The sequence below is a fragment of the Eretmochelys imbricata genome, chromosome 15 (assembly GCF_965152235.1).
Source record: "Eretmochelys imbricata isolate rEreImb1 chromosome 15, rEreImb1.hap1, whole genome shotgun sequence".
Taxonomy (NCBI): Eukaryota; Metazoa; Chordata; order Testudines; family Cheloniidae; genus Eretmochelys; species Eretmochelys imbricata.
The window spans coordinates 26817718-26834683 of record NC_135586.1 but is presented as its reverse complement, the minus strand read 5'-3'; the positions used below and the strand labels follow the sequence as shown (position 1 = coordinate 26834683).

At 42.8% G+C, this 16966-nt stretch overlaps 1 protein-coding gene across 1 annotated transcript in view; it reads right to left on the bottom strand.

The window, feature by feature from the left end:
* Nucleotides 1-16622, bottom strand: part of CFAP251 (cilia and flagella associated protein 251) — a 29437-nt gene extending 12815 nt beyond the window's left edge. The window contains exons 1-14 of the mRNA XM_077835152.1: nucleotides 16335-16622; nucleotides 14356-14775; nucleotides 13697-13837; nucleotides 12686-12795; nucleotides 11521-11629; nucleotides 10384-10464; nucleotides 9539-9616; nucleotides 8999-9043; nucleotides 8170-8387; nucleotides 5387-5581; nucleotides 3802-4049; nucleotides 3560-3708; nucleotides 2522-2695; nucleotides 855-1039 (exon numbers count right to left, since the gene is read on the bottom strand). Of these exons, the coding sequence (XP_077691278.1) occupies nucleotides 855-1039; nucleotides 2522-2695; nucleotides 3560-3708; nucleotides 3802-4049; nucleotides 5387-5581; nucleotides 8170-8387; nucleotides 8999-9043; nucleotides 9539-9616; nucleotides 10384-10464; nucleotides 11521-11629; nucleotides 12686-12795; nucleotides 13697-13837; nucleotides 14356-14775; nucleotides 16335-16622 (2441 nt within the window). The remainder of the gene's footprint in view (nucleotides 1-854; nucleotides 1040-2521; nucleotides 2696-3559; nucleotides 3709-3801; nucleotides 4050-5386; nucleotides 5582-8169; nucleotides 8388-8998; nucleotides 9044-9538; nucleotides 9617-10383; nucleotides 10465-11520; nucleotides 11630-12685; nucleotides 12796-13696; nucleotides 13838-14355; nucleotides 14776-16334) is intronic.
* Between the last annotated feature and the right edge of the window lie 344 nt (nucleotides 16623-16966).

The following is a 16966-nucleotide window of genomic DNA, read 5'->3' as shown; positions in this document are numbered from 1 at the left end:
AGGGTTAGCATTCAGGGCAAGCTGGCAAAAGGAGCTTTTAAAGAACCACTCTCTTGGATCATCTTTGCAAACACTGTGATTAATTTAGTCACTAACATCCTTGATGGATGGTTAGTGTGTCCTCTGTGAGAGCGCTGGCTTCCATTCCATTAACTTATGTAATACAGTGATCAGTCATTTCCACAGGAAACGTTTAAGGAGGAGCTAAGAGCTGAATTCTGCCCTCAGTTACACCCATCCAGCAAAATCTAGCTCCAGGTATTTGATGTGCTCCATTAAGAACCTGGAATATTTCGGCTTCTGCTAAAAGGATATTTTGGCAGCTGTAGCAGTGAGACAGGAAAGGCCGATCCCATCAGTCTGGCTCAGAGAGCAGAGAGAGGACTTGAGCTGGACTGGATGCTGGCTTCACCTTCAGGTTTTCTTTATCTGAAGACCAATACAGGGTCCATCTGTTTAAAATCTGCTAGTTAGCTTTGTTGGCCAGGGAAAGACTCCTGTTGTAACTAGGGAAAACCTTCTGAACTGATATCTTGGTAGCTAGTACAGTGGAAGCGGGGGTACAGTAGCCTGATAACACAGGCAGCTTTATAAATGAAATCTGTGGCGCTATGCAGGACTCTATCATAGTCATCACAGTTTCCCTCGTCTTTTAGTAAAGAACGTTAGGTCTTCCCCATGGTTTGAACAGAGCCCAGGCACTCGGGACTCTGAGATTCTATTCCCAGTTCTGACTCTCTGCGTGAAAGTCCATTATGCCAAACTCTTCAGTAGTGTCCACTGATCTTGGGTGCACACCGAGAGGAGAAGATGGCGGGGGGGGAAGGGGAGCAGGGTTTGAGTTTCCCAGTTACCTGCACATTTTAGTCGTAGCATTATAAAGCTTCATTTTGTACTGATTATTGGCTGTGAGAATGAAAGCTTCTGGAGTGAAGGGAGGGTACCAGGCCAAACACATTGGGACTGCCCTCTGTTCAATGCGGTCTCTTCGCAGAACTGCCAGGTATTCTTTACTGCTGCTGCCTAGATCATACTCCACCTGAATAGAACACAATGAACAAGATCCACGTGAAACAGCTGCACAGACTTGCCAGCATTCATGGTAGTCTGCTCCTCCCTAGTACCTTTTGCTTTACACTAGTGATTTGAGTGTGCTTTACAAATGCTTAATGAATTCACATCCCCAACAGCCCTGCACGGTAGAAGAGGAGATTTTTTGCAGTTTATAAAATGTTACTGTTGCAACCTCTGCTCATGTATCCATAATTATTAAAAATCACATGGATTAAAACCTCACTAAGCTGATGCAATGTAAATTACGGAGAACACAATAAGAACTCCACAGCAAAAGAAACTCAGCTCCCTGCTGACATGCCAAACCCTCAGCCAAAGCTGGAGGTGTAAATCCCCTGGCTGTGGAGAGCCCTGACTGCAGTGGAATTGGTGTTAGTTCATTGGGGGGAGGGGTGTGGGAAGAATGTGGGGAGCCTTTGCAGGGGTATATGGCCCCCTATACATCACAGGGACACTGTTCCTGCACAAATAACGAGGAGTCCTTGTGGCACCTTAGAGACTAACAAATCTATTTGGGCATAAGCTTTCGTGGGTTAGAACCCACTTCATCAAATGCATGGAGTGAAAATACAGGAGCGGATATAAATACATGAAAGGATAGGGGTTGCTTTACCAAGTGTGAGGTCAGTCTAATGAGATAAATCAATTAACAGCAGGATACCAAGGGAGGGAAAATAACTTTTGAAGTGTAAGAGAGTGGCCCATTACAGACAGTTGACAAGAAGGTGTGAGTAACAGTAGGGAGAAATTAGTATTGGGGAAATTAAGTTTAGGTTTTGTAATGACCTGCACAGTAGGCTTTGGAAGTCTGGGCTGGTGTATCCGCTGCTACATGTATCAATTGGTCATTGCCTCCCACAGAGAAGGGTGCAAGAAGAGATTGGGTCCATTCCACCCTTTGCTGCTCTGTAGCTTGGGGGTAAGGGGGGATAAGTCCTTGGCCTATTGAAACTTCACTGCTCTAAAGGCAACTGGTATGGAGCCTGGGGGAAGGTTTTTCACTCCCAGTAACTAGACAGGTCTTGCAATCTGAGGTGAAGCTCAAAGTGAGAGTCTGCCTGGCTAAGAGAGGGAGCAGGTGACAGAGTCAAGGGCCTTTCACTGAGAATGCCCAGCTGCCAGCTCAAGACGTGCAATGGGACAAACCCACTGACTATCAATGAGAGGGGCATAGTTGTTCTCAAATGGTGGGATGGAAAGTTGTCTCTCACACAGCCAGGACCTAAGCCACACAGAGTTTCATACATGAAACCCAGCACCTTCAGTAGCACCTGGAAACATTCAGGCTACAAATGAGTAAACTGACACCCAGAGGAGCTAAAGTAACTTACCCAAGGTCAAACAGCATGTTGAATCAGAACTGGGAATACGACCCAGGAGTCCTGCCACCCAGCCCCTGCTCTAACCAGTAAATTCTACTGCCTTGCATGCTTTTAAGCAGACTTACCAACAGCCTGTCCTCCCCAAGGCTTAAGAGCCTTGGTTGATCGCTGTCTAAAAGGACTCCAAATATTATATTTCGAATTGGTTTATAATGTGAATGAAGCCCTGCTAGATGCTCCCAGGATCTTTCACCATTTTTCAGTATTCTTTTGTAAACAGTCACTGAATATTTTTCATCCTAAAATGACAATAAAAATATTTCAGTTTATCTTCAGCCTGCATTTCTATTGTGTTCCTCAAGCTGTCAGGGGAATTCTTAGCATTTCTTAGCTCTTTAGTCTGGCCTACATGCCTTTCTAGCTATGTGCTGTGTAGGCCACATGGAAAATTAGGTAAATAGAATGACAACAACAAACCTGATTGGGAGAAAGGATCTGAACAGAACCAACAAACACTAAAATAATAAAGAACAACTCTTCAGCCCTGCCTGAAAGGAAGCCACTGACCAACCCCAGGGGTATACTAGAGTATGCTTCTGGCTTTGGAAAGGGAATGTAAAAATGGTATCATGAAACTCCATATTGATTGTCTCCATGAGCCTGGAGCAAATGTGATCAGGTTACAAACAAAAAGATATTTTTCATAACTTCCAGCCCCCATGGGATGTATCATCATCAGTAATTAAGATTCTGCACTCCAAATGCAACCTCATTGCCTTCAAATACTGGCAATTACATCTGTGCACTGAAATATGAAAATGAGTTCACAATTCTTTTGATGACACATGAACCAAACCAGACTCCATCTCACTCTCCCATCGCTAGTACTGCAGGGGTCAGAGGAGTAAAGAGATGTCAACACTTATTTTTGTCAATAGAATCAGCAGGTAGGGCTCTCTATAGAGACAGGGAGCAGGTACACCAAGGAAGAAGGTGCTGTTTTTACAAAGTCACAGCTTTAAGAGACGAAGAGTGTTCCAGAGTCAATGGAGAAGACCCTGCCTGTTCTCCTTTCAGGATCATATCAGGGCACAGCCTGTAAGTTCCAGTCCCACCAAAAGGTGCTGCAAGGAGTATATACATATATCTTGAGAAAAACTTACAGCAGTTGCAAGATACTGGGAATCATGAGAGAAGCTTATTTGAGTTACTGGGCCTCTTGAATATTTGAATTCTTTGCAATCATTTTCCAATGAAATAGAATCAAGGATGTAAACACTTCCATCAGTAAAACCAGCTGCCAGAAAAGAACCTAAAATACACACCAGAGAACAATTATTGTACAGATCACTCATCTCAGGAAACCGGATGCTCAATGTTCAGTGAGATCTCAAGGTAAAAATACCTTCAGGGTCATAGGAGAGGCACTGGATACTGGCCCCCATAAAGATTCGGCTAATGAGGTACTTTGTCTGCACAAAGTCCCACACCTTTAGCAGCCCACAGTGACTTCCTATGGCAATGAGATGCTGACTAGGGTGGCAAGCAATGGCATTAACAGCTTCCTTGGCCTCCTCCATTAATTTGTCAAGTTTTGTCCCCTCTGCTGTAACGTGAAGCACTGTCGCGTCCAACGTGGAAAGAATAAAATTCCTGTTTAGCACGAAGAAACAGACACAATTTGATGAGTCAGCAAGGTGGACTCTTTTCCCTCCCAGTTACACACCAGGCTAATTTCTTGTCAGTAATTTAGGGAATGATTGCTCCCTAAAACAATGCAAAGAATGGCTGCTTATCCATTCATTCAGCTGCGTCTTTAGTGCAGCTGGACTTCAGTTTCTGCATATACATAAGCAAAGATATATAAACAAAACAACTGACCATGCATATATGTTACGAAACTCGTATCAGGAAGTGGTTATCAGCCATCCTGCAATGTGAGAGACTGGCCCCAATAAAAGTGCCAAACCCTGGAGTCCTTTCTCAGAGCTCAGTTCTGCCACCCTTTACTGTACTCCCCAGAAATCACTCACTGACAACACAGGGACTCTCTGTGCAGCCAGGAACTACTTAGCAAGCCTAAGGCCATGAACAGTGTTTGAACAAGAGTCGGCATTAGAAACCAGTGGTTCCTGGGCCTCGGTCCTGTGTTCGGACCACACCTCCTTTCTCTAGCATTTGTAAGCCTGCTCTGATTTCCCCTGCGGGGCAGGAGGGCCTTTCAGTCATTTGTCCTGGTGTTAAACTTGGTGTGCCAGAGCTGGTGGGGGGTTGTGTATCTGCCTGGCCAAAGGAAGCTGCTGTAATCCCTGGTTAGGCAGAAGGTCTACAGAGGTTGCTAGCTGCAATCTCCATCTATACATTTGATGATGGGACCCTAAGGGCAGGAGCATCTTTTAACCTTTCTCTTTGCGGTTCAACCACTTCTTGCTTCCCAGAGGGGCTAACAGTGCCAGGAAACTACAGCAATTACTCAGGATGAGGAAACAGACAGAGGAGATCAATAGGGAAAATACCTATTCCCTGAGGCAGAATTCAGGTTTACAGAGGAGTCTATCTATGCCCCACAGCTCCCTGGAGAACATGTGAAATTTAAAACTGTTTCCATAAGAGTCTAAAAACTCTGCATAAGGAAGCTCTGTTTCAGGCTGCAAGCAACTGGGGAGGCAAAAATGAACTAGCAGGGGGACAGCCCTCTGCCCCTTGTCTGTGATGGACAGGTTTGATTCAGCATCAGGATGACCAGTATGAATATCTGCAGCCCTTCCTGCAGAAAAGACAGTACAATGGGCAACCTCGCCTACCCATCATATTGTATATTAACATCTGAACCATGTGTACTGACAATTTTAAACTCAACTAGATTTAGGATTTAAAATCCATTCTGGTAAAGCCAAAGCACAACAAAGAAAATCTGTCGACCACTAGTTGAATATTTCAACAGTTTCTTATTAATCAGTTGATTAGATTCACCACTGAAGGACTCTCACCTGATAATAAATGGTTGACCGTTCATAGTACAAGAACTGGAGTAGTCTGAGTTGTTGCTGGCAGGACTGGGAGGGTTTTTTGAAAAGGAAATGGATTGGATGGGTCCCAGTTTAAAGTGGCTGTACCAGTTCACAAGCTGCAGCTGGCCATCATAAAATTTAATATGACCTTTGACATCACAAGTTACAAAATAGCTAAAAGGAAGGACAAGAATTGGTTAATCAAAAAACATTTTTAAAGCGCTCCAGAAGAACTAAGGGCTCGTCTAAGCGTTTAGTGCACGAGGGTGTAAATCTACACTGCATTAGTGTGCTGTGCACTAAGTATCCCTGTTAATCCTGCTGCTGCTCACAAACAGTTCCCTAATGCACTTTGATCTATTCCTGTTTCAAAGCAGAGGTATATCAAAGCACACTACTGAACTTCTAGCATGTGGCAGTAGGGTCCACGCAGACACTTGGAGCACAGCAGGCTTGTATGGGGTAGATTTACACCCCAGCTTGCCTCAAACTCTTCGTTTAGACAAGCCTAATGCTCTGCACTACTCTAGGGATTTTTATGAAGGAATACGCTTCACAAGGCCTGATCCTGCTCTCATTTACACTGGTGTAAGTCAAGAGTAACTACTCATTGTAATCAGTGGAGTTACACTGGTGTAGAACTAGTGTGAGATCAGAATCAGGCTTTTATATCTCACAATACTGCTGCAGGGCATTTTCATCCCCCATTTTATAGATGAGAAAATGGAGCTCAGAGAGATTACATGAATTCCCAAAAACCACACGTGTCAATGACACAGCCAAGAATAGAGCCCAAGAGTCTTGACTCCTCGTCCTTTGCATTAACCTCTAGACACAAGGCCTTGGGAAAAAGAATTGGTATCTAAAGACTCCATAGTAGTATAGCAAGCTGCTAAACACATGCTTAACCGACAGACTAATTTCATTACGTAAGGTGGTGGCATTATCTAGAGATCTAAGCATTGGACTAGGAACCAAGAACTCCTGAGTACTAATTCTGACTCTGCCATGGATTTGATGTGCAATCTTGGGCAAATCATGTAACCTCTCTGTGCTTCAGTCCTTCCATCTATAAAACAAGGATAATGATGCTTAACTTACTTCACTCACAGGGAATGATGTGAGGGTCAGTTAATGTCTGGACAGTACTTTCGAAGTGTAAACAATTAAGTACTAGCTATTTATTTAGGATAGGTATTAACTTCCAGTTAGCAATCCTTAAAAAGTACATAGATGGTTGATACATAATAGCACTTAGAGCTAAGCATCTAGTAGTATCACTGCATGGCTTGCCAACAAATATTTTAAAGTTGGCAAAACATCCTCTGTGACTTCAGTGTGTATCAGTTCCCTCTACTGGTTAAGATAGGGAAGCTGCTCTTATAATTCACCCGATAGCCCAAATTAATCCATTCTCTGAACCTATGCAATTAGTGGACAACCGTGGAGCCTGTTGATTAGGTATGGGGTGGGAGATTTCACAGATTTTGATAGTGTATATTAAGTAAGACCTTTATTTTTACTATTCAACACAGTGAATTATGAGTTTCTCTATCGTTTCATTTTAGACCATTGATGGTTTTAAGGTCTGGTACCTCATGACTGTTAGGGCAACAAATGTCTCCCTTATCCCACTAGGGGGCAGCGATTCTCAGCTTTCACATAATAAGGAGCATTTCAGCCAAATTTACTGCCAGTGAAAACTGACACAACTCAACTGAAGTCAGTGGAGTTTTCCTTCTTACAACAGCAGTGAATTTGACCCTTTTCATCCAGTCTCAGAAGGATGCAAAGTATTGAACCTTAAAACTGCAACACTGGAATGTATGTAAAATATATTTTATATGTTTTTATTATTATTAATAACTTGTCTGCGGCCTCAAGTTCTGTACCCAGTATATTAACTAAAGCCACCTGGATTTGCATGTGGAAGAATACAGAAAATATTACTTATAATATTATTTAGAATGTGATTTTCAGAAGTGCTCAGTGTTGGCCCAAATCTGCACCCTATGAAGAAAGTTCCTCCTGGGAGCAGAGTTAGATCACTGCTAAGAGCATTGGAAAACACACCCTTGAACTCTAAAAGCAATCCTCGCTTAAACGTCTCTTTAAAATTTCGCATAAGCAAAATATATGATAGTGTGTAGAGATGCAAAAAGATTCTACTGTCACTTGTTTGAGATGAGCCACATAGCTCGCCACGTATGAATAATGTGAGAATCTCAAACTCATGCCACTAGAACCTTATATTAGAGACCCCACACCATCATTTGGCCTCACTAGCTAACATGGATATCCCTGATCCTGTGATGTGTCGATCAGCCTGATTTGCTACTGCCTTGCACCTTGTGTCCTCACTGATGCTTCTGCAAAGTGGGTGTAGAATACTGTCACAATAGGTGATAGTACTTGCTTTGCACAGGTGTAATGGCTACAGAATGTACAAAGCAGTGGAGAATCGAGTTTTATACATTGCAGGAGAATCCTGTTTTCATTCCAGTTCAATATCCTGAATACATTAAAAGATAACAAGGCCCTTACTTAATTTTTACCTATTCTTTACCCAGGCAAACTACCATTGACAGCAATTGGAGGTTTGTTTTGGTGAAAACTTCTGGATTTGGTTCAGCATAAATACATGTATGCAGAACAAACAATGCAAAAACCAGTTTGAACATTGATTTTTCATTTCAGCCGCACACACTGGCTTTTTAAATGCCCACATTAGCTCAAGAACAGGAAATTATTTTATCCATTACCTGTCAGATGCAGTAAGCACAGTGAGGGCATCTTTCTGCACATACATCAGCTTAATAGCCTTTCTATTTTGTGGTTTTACACACAAGCTGGCAGGCATGGACGGTGGGCAGACTGCGTCCCACACGACCAGCTTCCCTCCTGATGTGGCTGTGAGAGCTTGCAAATTGCCAAAATGAAAAACTGACTGACTAAAGTGTCCCACCGTCTTGTTGAAAGTCTGCAAAGGAAGCAAAGAGACCCCGCATGGCATTCTCTGTAAAGTACAAACTAACCTACCCTTGCAAAGTTTTCAAAAATTAATTGAAACTAACGGAGAGAAAAAAATAACCTCACAAATCACAAATCTGATTGTAGGAAACAAACAGGCTATTGGCAGCACATGTCTCTTCAGTGCGAAACTGCTTCCCAGCTCCATCCACATTAGGAAGTGACTGTCCCCACCCCATGGCAGGACCCAGCAGAGGCAAATCTGTCATGCGGGCAGGAGGAGGAAGGTCCTGCAGCAGGAGATGCAACAGGACCAGCTCTTTCTGGGAGTCCCATCCTGACCTCTCCTCCCAGCAACCACAGACTGTCCCCTCCAGTCGCCACAGAGTTCCCTAGAGAGCCATGCAGCCTCTCACAATCAACCAATGTCCGAAATGTTACTTTACAATAACAATCACAAAGTAGCATAAACTAGAGACTGTGGGATACACTGTGATGTGGAGGGACTTAGCAAGTTCACTCCATTCAGGACATTGTGCTTATTTAGTAAGACAGACTGGTCGTCACTGCCAGAAAAAAAGCAAACCAGCTAAAGTGGTACAGTCCATCTACAATACTCACTCTGTCAGTTAAATGAGGAGCGCTGTACTGCAAACCGCTACTATCCTGAGGAGAAAAACAGAGAACTTGTTCCACATAAAGATGATAATTTTTAAAATGGACTTTGATCAAAAAAGAAGCTCTAACATGCCCATCACTGTGTTATCTGGGCACTAACATTACATTATTATTTATTATTACAGTAGCATTTGGTCGCCACACCCAAGATTGGGGCTTCATTGTGCTAGGCACTGTGCAAATAGTAAAAAAGAAATCTTCTGCCCTGAAGATCTTACAGTAAGTAGACAAACAATGGGTTGCAGGGGAAACAGAAAGGTTAAGTGATTTGCCCAAGCCCCCATCCAGTGCCCTTTCCATTAGGCCATGCTGCCTCTCTAGAACACAGAGCCACAGTACGTCTCCATCCCTCCGTATGCTCAGCTTTTCCCTTTTATGTATTAAAGTAGTGTATTTAGAACGTTGGGAGAATTTTTTCCCCTCCCAGAATTATTCTTGTGGCACAACAACTACAAAATCACATTAACTCCTACGTCTACTTACCCATAGATAAAATAGAACTTGAGTTTTACTGTTGCTGACTAGTTCCTTGTGATTTTTTGGATTAAAAACAATGTAGTTCTGAAATTAAAACGTTAAAGTGAGGTTAAAATTCACGTTGGCCAGTCTATGACATTTACACCTCTCAATTTTAATGCTCTGGCCTGGCAGCGTGCTGTGCTTCACAACATCCATTCTTATGAGACATGTACTCTGTTAATCTGCAGAGAATTTGACCCATAGGGCCTGATGCTCAGTTTCACTAAGGCCTTCTTATGTCATTCTGGCAGTGTAAAGGAGCCTTAAAGTGGATACAAAAGGCCTTGTGAGTGTGACCCTATGAGTAGGGTGACCAGATGTCTTGATTTTATAGGGACAGTCCCGATATTTGGGGCTTATAGGCTCCTATGACCCCCCACCTCCTGTCCCGATTTTTCACACCTGCTGTCTGGTCACCCTACCTGAGGAATGCCTCCCTGGCTGTTGTAAAGCTGGCATCAGGGCTCTACTTTGCACCTGCTGCCGAGAGGTCACTACAGATGGTGCAGAAAGTCATAGGCATGACTGAAGTGCACTGGTCTATTGCTATTCTCAGGGCTCATAGAAGGCCAGGGCAGGAAGCAGAGTGTAAGTTATACTGTCCCTGGGGCTGCTCTAACATATACTGGGGGCTGCACAGGGCTCTGCACAACCTCAGAATACAGGAATGCAACAACATCTTTGTCCCCCACCCAGGCCTGTTCCTGCCCCAAGTGCAGGAATGCCTTAACGTGCAAATCAGGCACACTGTGTTTAACAATGGTTTGTTTCCACTCTCCTAAGCCCCTTTAACAATTAGCATCACTCACCTGATAACCAAATGCAGGTTGCAATTCTACACTCCACATAGGTTTCTCTTCAGGTGAAGTCCATTTCCAAATGCAAACTCTCTGGCAGACAGGGGAAAGCAAAGTGACATCAGTGTGATTTTCTATGCACTATTGAATTCAATGAGCCTAATCCTGCTCATTCAAACTGCAGTGACCTCCAGTAAAGTCAGCAGGGTTGCATGTGGGAACATGGGAGCAGAATTGAGCCAGTAGGGTCTTGCTGGTTAGTATGGAATTTTTAAAAATCGATTATATGAGATATTGATTGTATGCAAAGTCACAAATTAATATCCAGCATGGTCAGGCCTGCAGTCAGACATACTTTTTGAACTTGAGACCAACAGAGTTTGGGCTCTGCTTCCCACAGATTGTTCAAAACCATGTTATAAATCAGTTTTGCTGCAGCTAAATTTGAACCATGTTTAAACCTGGCCCTTTGCCAGTGAAGATTGGCCTGCAGGTACAGAATAATGCAAGAGGTTATGGCATTAGCTTTTCACTTCTGTAGGCCTGGGTTCTAATCCCGACTCAGGTGAACTCAAGCAAACATGAGTTTGATGGTTTCCAGTTGTGTACATGGAGGATGGAGAGACAGCATTAGCATTTAGTATGACTTCCCTCTAGCTTCAGCCCTGGCATAATTGTGGCATTGATATTGGGTGTGAATTGCATAGCAAAACTGACTTTGCTGGGAACTCCCATTATCCTCCTGCTAGCTAGGCCTCACATTATACCACTAGTCACATCTTGGAGCAGATTGACAATATGTTCAGAAACTAACAAAAAAATTCATGTTATTTTTCTGCCTGAAATGTAAGGTGACTGGGTGTTGCTAGTTGCTAGTTTAGTAATCAGGTCAACTAAAGATCTGTCAAAGTCAGAATCGTTTATCCTGACTTATACAGGTTTCTGAACTTTGTAGCTTTAAGATAAATGAAATCCAGATCTGAACTACCTCTGAGTTAGTAAAACCAAAACCCAGCTGACATGATTTTGTAAAACCAAAGTCCAACCCTCCCAATTTGACTCCAGTGCATATCCTCCTCTTAGTTACACTGGTGCAAATTCGCAGGGTTCAGTCTCTACAGGCTGCAACGGCGAAAACATGTTCTTTACCTGTACTTTGCCAGCACCAAGTGTTACCAAATACTTAGCATCCTGGGAAATAGCAATAGCACCAACCCCATCTTCCGGGTGACTATCAAATATCGTATGCACCGGAATCCTGCAGAACAATGCATACACAGTCACTAATTACAGTGACAACTATTTGCAACGTTATTTTAGCGCCCCCCCCCCCAACCCTTTTCACAAAATTCTATCACCTGTCATTTTGGAAGCTCCCTTTCACCATAACTGGGGGGTGGGGGAGGAGAAACAACAACCCTGAACTGTTACAAACTAATTCAAATAAGATTCCAGACACTGCAAGGCTGGGAATCCCGCTTCTATAGTGCTGATAAAGCCGGTGAAATTACAGTACCTATAATGCTGCTTTTTTGAAAGGATCATCGCATAGGACTCCCACCCATTCCCCTCAGAATCTGGGGTCCTGTTCTAAGCTGCAGTGTTGCCTTCAGAGCCCTGGTTTAGCTTCATATTTGAGAGGCTCTTCTGATTGTAATTTCTGAACAATTCTTATTGACAGTTGCATATTTCTAGGGTTTCCTTGACATTTCTAGGGTAGCTCCTGCTCCTTGCATATTTGGGGACTGATTGAGACTATTCTGGAGGGAGCTGCAGCAGTGGTTACTGGGAATGTGGGGAAGGGGCTTACAGCCAGCAGCCAATGTCACCGAGCACTCAGAATTCTAAGAACTAGAGCCAAGATTTAAAAAAAATAGGTGAGTAAAATTAGATGCCCAATTATGGATGTAGGACCCTAACCTTAAGGCAGTCGAGTTTGAAAATCTTGTCCTAGGGGAGTTCTGACTGATCTTACGTGGACCCATCTGCACTGGAATGATTTGAAACTGAAGCCATTACTTCTTGGCTGCTTGGTCTATTTTTCCATCCTGCGCTCTTGGACTATGTAATTATTTCAGTCTAAACTAAAAGCTAAAATCGCTTAATAATTATTATATTGGCTCAAGAAGTTTTCCTATGTCTTGCTTTGTGAGTCTAAGTTTTGGTTTTTGCTAACACTGCCATGAAAAGGTTACTTGGTGATTACCCAGAACGCTGAGAAAATAGCATCTCCTGAGCAATCTGGAGCATTTGCTACAGAAAAGAAAGAAAGAAGGTTCTCAAACAGGGGCTTTCTAAATACCTAGGAACTTACCCTGAGAAGGCATCCCACACAATGATTAGATTATCAGGTCCCTGGTCAGCTGTTGCAATCCATCGCCTGTCTTCACTTACACACAGACAAGAAATAGAATTAGAGTGACCCTGGAGAGTCAAAATAAGAAACGTGCCTTGAAAGATCTAGGAACAACATTTATTTAAAGCCATCATTTAGCAAAGGCCTAATTAAACTGCACATACTGTAATTGCACCTGTGACAGCCTCCATGTCCATATCTGTCAAGGTCCTCCTCTCTCTCCCCTTTCAAACCCACTTTATCCAGGAGTACTTCCTTCTTTACCCCATCTATAAACCCCTCAGTCCCTCTCTCTGAACTTGTTGCCCTGTGTCTTGTCTTGCCATATTTACACTGTAAGCTGTCTAGGGAAGGAAACAGAACATGACTTCTCGTAAGTATAAAGTGGAGAGTAAATGTACAGTGCTATATACGTTTTATAATTCATAACAGAATAATACAAATCTTTGTCCAGGCTATAGCTCAGTGCAGATACAATTCATAGTTCAAATATAAGGTACCTGATTATAAATATAAGGTGTATTATAGGATTATTTATTACTTATACCAAGCCCAAGAATGTGCAGAGCACTCTGCAGCCATATACACCATTTATAAATATTTCCCTGTTAAGTACAGTATCATTATATCAGAAATGTCTGAAGAGCTCTATAATACCAAGTTACAGTAAGGAGCCAAGTCAGCTGAAGATAAACAGAGACTCATTAAAGGTCTCTTGACTGGCAGAACAGTGAAAATGCAGCTGATCCTGGGTAGATGTGACAGACAAAAAGGTCATCAGAATGTTTTTTAGATCCCAGTATGTGAGTCTTCCACTTCCCTTGCTGTGGAAGGGGTTCTACACCTGGAAGAACAGGGTTCTGTACCTGCAGATAATGCAGTGGGGTTCTGGGCCAGTAGGATAGGGTTCTCTAGCAATGGGGTTCAGTACCTGTGGGAAGAGTGTTCTCTGGGAATGGGTTTCTGTACCTGTAGATGATATTGCCTGTTTCTGAGTATGTCGTGGATCACAACAGTGTGAGAGGAAACGTATAGAATCACCCTGTGCTCTTCATCAAGCAGGCTGTAAACAGGGAGGTGGCTATTGTAACCAAATGCCCAAGACAAACTCTGTAAGGAACATAGTTACTTCTTTATGCCAAGCAGTGACAGAATTATCATAAAACATAATCTCTCTTACTTTTAGATAGCATCTGTGATCCTAAAGGAGCCCAATATGTTTCAGTTACAATCCCCTCAGTCACCACTGATATCCTGCCACCCTTAGGGAGAAGGACAGAAACACACAACACCACACCTGGCCAAGAACACTGGAGCAAAACCCTTCTCATAATAAGTTCCTATGTTGCCCAATGACCCATTAAAGATGTTTTGATTGGCAGAAGACTGAAAATGCAGCTGATGCCGGTTAGATGTGACAGAGCAAAAGGCCATCAGAATAACCTTTGACACTAATTTCAACCTCCTACAAATGCATCATTATTTTTAGTAGAAAAATAAACTTTAAAATCTAAACTATGTCTCTCCTGAAGCTAAAAGATCAGCTCATCACGGATGAAGTAGTCTTTTTCACTAACATGAAACTTCCCATTCCCTAGGCCCTGCTTTGTACTCTGTAAAATACTCACAATTGGATGTGTTTTGATGCGCTCATCCTCTTCAAACAACAAGCCTGGGGTGGCAGAGGACACTAGTGACTCCTCCTTGGCTGATGCTGAGCTGGCAGTGATTGGTGCTTCTAGGGATCCTGTCTCTTCTTGGCTCATTTCAGCACCTGCTTGTATGTTCTGGCTTTCCTGATCTGCTAAACTCTCTTTGTCTTTGTCCCTCAGATTTTTCTGGTCACTCTCTTGTGCCTTTTGGCCTATTTGCTGCATGTCCTGCTCCACCTTGGTGGAGCTTGGTAGTCTAGTAGGAGCCTTGCTCTCCCATTGCGGCTCTGTGGGTACCTGCTGTTCATCTTCTCCAATATCTTCTAATGTTCCTGTTATTGCTGCAGTTTCTTCTCTTTTCTCTGATGGACCTTCAGTGACATCAGCCCCCGATTCCTTAAAAACAAATAAAGGCTGCGATGTACACTTTGCAGAATGAAAAATGTATTTAATCTCTTCCGTGCTGCATTGTCTCCCTTGCCACCTCTGTAACTCATCCAACTGTCATGAAGTGGATTGACATTCAGCTACATGCTTCAGTCCTATTGGTTATTAAAACGTGATCGATTCTATTTTGGATTCCAGTCACACCATAAAATAAGAACCCATTTTAGGGCTGTGGCATCAATAAATTCCTCTGTGTGTTTTTAAACTCTCCTTGGATTTGCTCCAGATAACCTGATAGAAAATGTCTCTCCTCTCCACTCTATGGTCCTTCTGCTCATGCAGTCCTGGCCTCCTCTGGGTCCCTTCATTTAATCTCGCTGCTCTTAGTGCAAGAGACTTCTCCTCTGCAGCGCCAGTAACCTAGACTAGCTTTCTGAATTCCTGAACAACTCTCCATATCACTGTAAAGCTCAGATGAACACACATTTTGCTCCCTGCCCCAGACTTTTTATGTTACATGCAAAAACATTATTGATCATGTTCACAGTGTCATAGGTGGCCCCGGTGCTTTGCAGGGAACAGATATCAAATCCATGCTAAGGTTGGCAAATAAAATGAAATAAAATAAAAAATCAGGAAATGCAAAGGTTAAGGATTTGCCAGGAATTTTAACTTGGCTACTTTGCACATCCTCTGCACGGCATGCTACACATTTAACAACAGGAAATCTAATATAGTCACATATGCATTATTTAACAGGGAAAACAAGAATAGAAATTTTGCTACCTCACTACTCACCCCCCTTCTAGATCGTTAAGAAACATATTAAATAGAACTGGATCTAGTACTGACCTTTGAGGGACCCCACCATTAACTTGTTGCCATGATGAATATTGACCATCTAATTCTAACCTTTGTTTTCTGTCTCCTACAGTTTTTGGTCTGTGACCATACTTTGCCTCTAACCCAACAACAACTTCTTTAGGAGCTTCTTGTGCAGGACCTTGTCACAGAAACAAGCCTAGTTTGGAGTTTCTAGCCTCTGTTGTTTTTGAGCTCCATGAGTGCCAAAAGTTCATGGAAGCATATGGATAATCTAGGTTTCCCTTACTCATAATTAAAATACGGCTCAAATTTTCAAAGCATATTCATGACTGGACTGATATGAAGCAGAGGAAGCTTTGGCCTGAAAAGGGATTTGTTTAAGAACATTATGAATGATTGTAAATGGGGACTGAATGGAAATTCCTTCTTAGCTATAGAATTTCATCTGAGCTATAGAATTTGCTAATGGAAACAATAATGTCTCCCTTTTCTGTTATTTTCCATTGAACCCTGTGAGCCCGACTCTGTGGAATTGTATGGATGGAAGAGATAGAATCTAACCCTCCTGATGCTTTAATTAACTCCATACAAGGGCAGTGTGATTCAGTGAGCATGAAAGACACCATAGAAAATATCACAAATAAAAAGGTGCACTGAATGGAATACACCCTTCTTGTGACATCATAGGGATCCAAGCTGGGGAGCTGGCAATAGGAAGTCTGTTATATGATATCCATACTCACATGTGGATTTGTTGTGATGCTCAGTTCGTTCTCTTCTGTCTCAGGGGTGGCAGCATCCACAGAGAAATTGTCCGCTGTGGTTGGTGGGGGCTGGGTCTCCATTTCCATAATGTCCATGGATTCTGCATCACCCACTAGCATATCTGCTGGCATTTCGGTGACCTGTTTGGGTAATTCAGTGTCCTGAGCCCCTTGTTCATCCTGTGGAGTTTCTTCTGAAGCTTCATTTCCTTCTATACTTCCTCCTGCTGGTTGCTCCAGGGGGGTTTCATTAGAATCATCAGCCATCTTCTTCTACAAGCTTCCTTCCAAAATACACATTATTAGATTTTCTTCCCTGCTATCCCTAGCAGTTACCACAAAAGCCCTTTAGATCAGAGTCCATTCCCCTGAAAGGGTGATGGTATAGTCTCCTAACTGGAGGTATATCAGATGGGAAACCAATAATACTTTTGATCTTGTGCAACATGCCCAAGCGAAAGGAGCTGGTGATGTAAAATTGGTCCAAAGTATTAAAATTCCCTTAAAGTTTGCCATAAGGAAGGGTGGCAGAACTGTGTGTAGGAAGATAGGGGCCTACCCTACATTAGTCCTGGCATCCTAGCCAGAACCATTCAACCCCTCTCACTTCT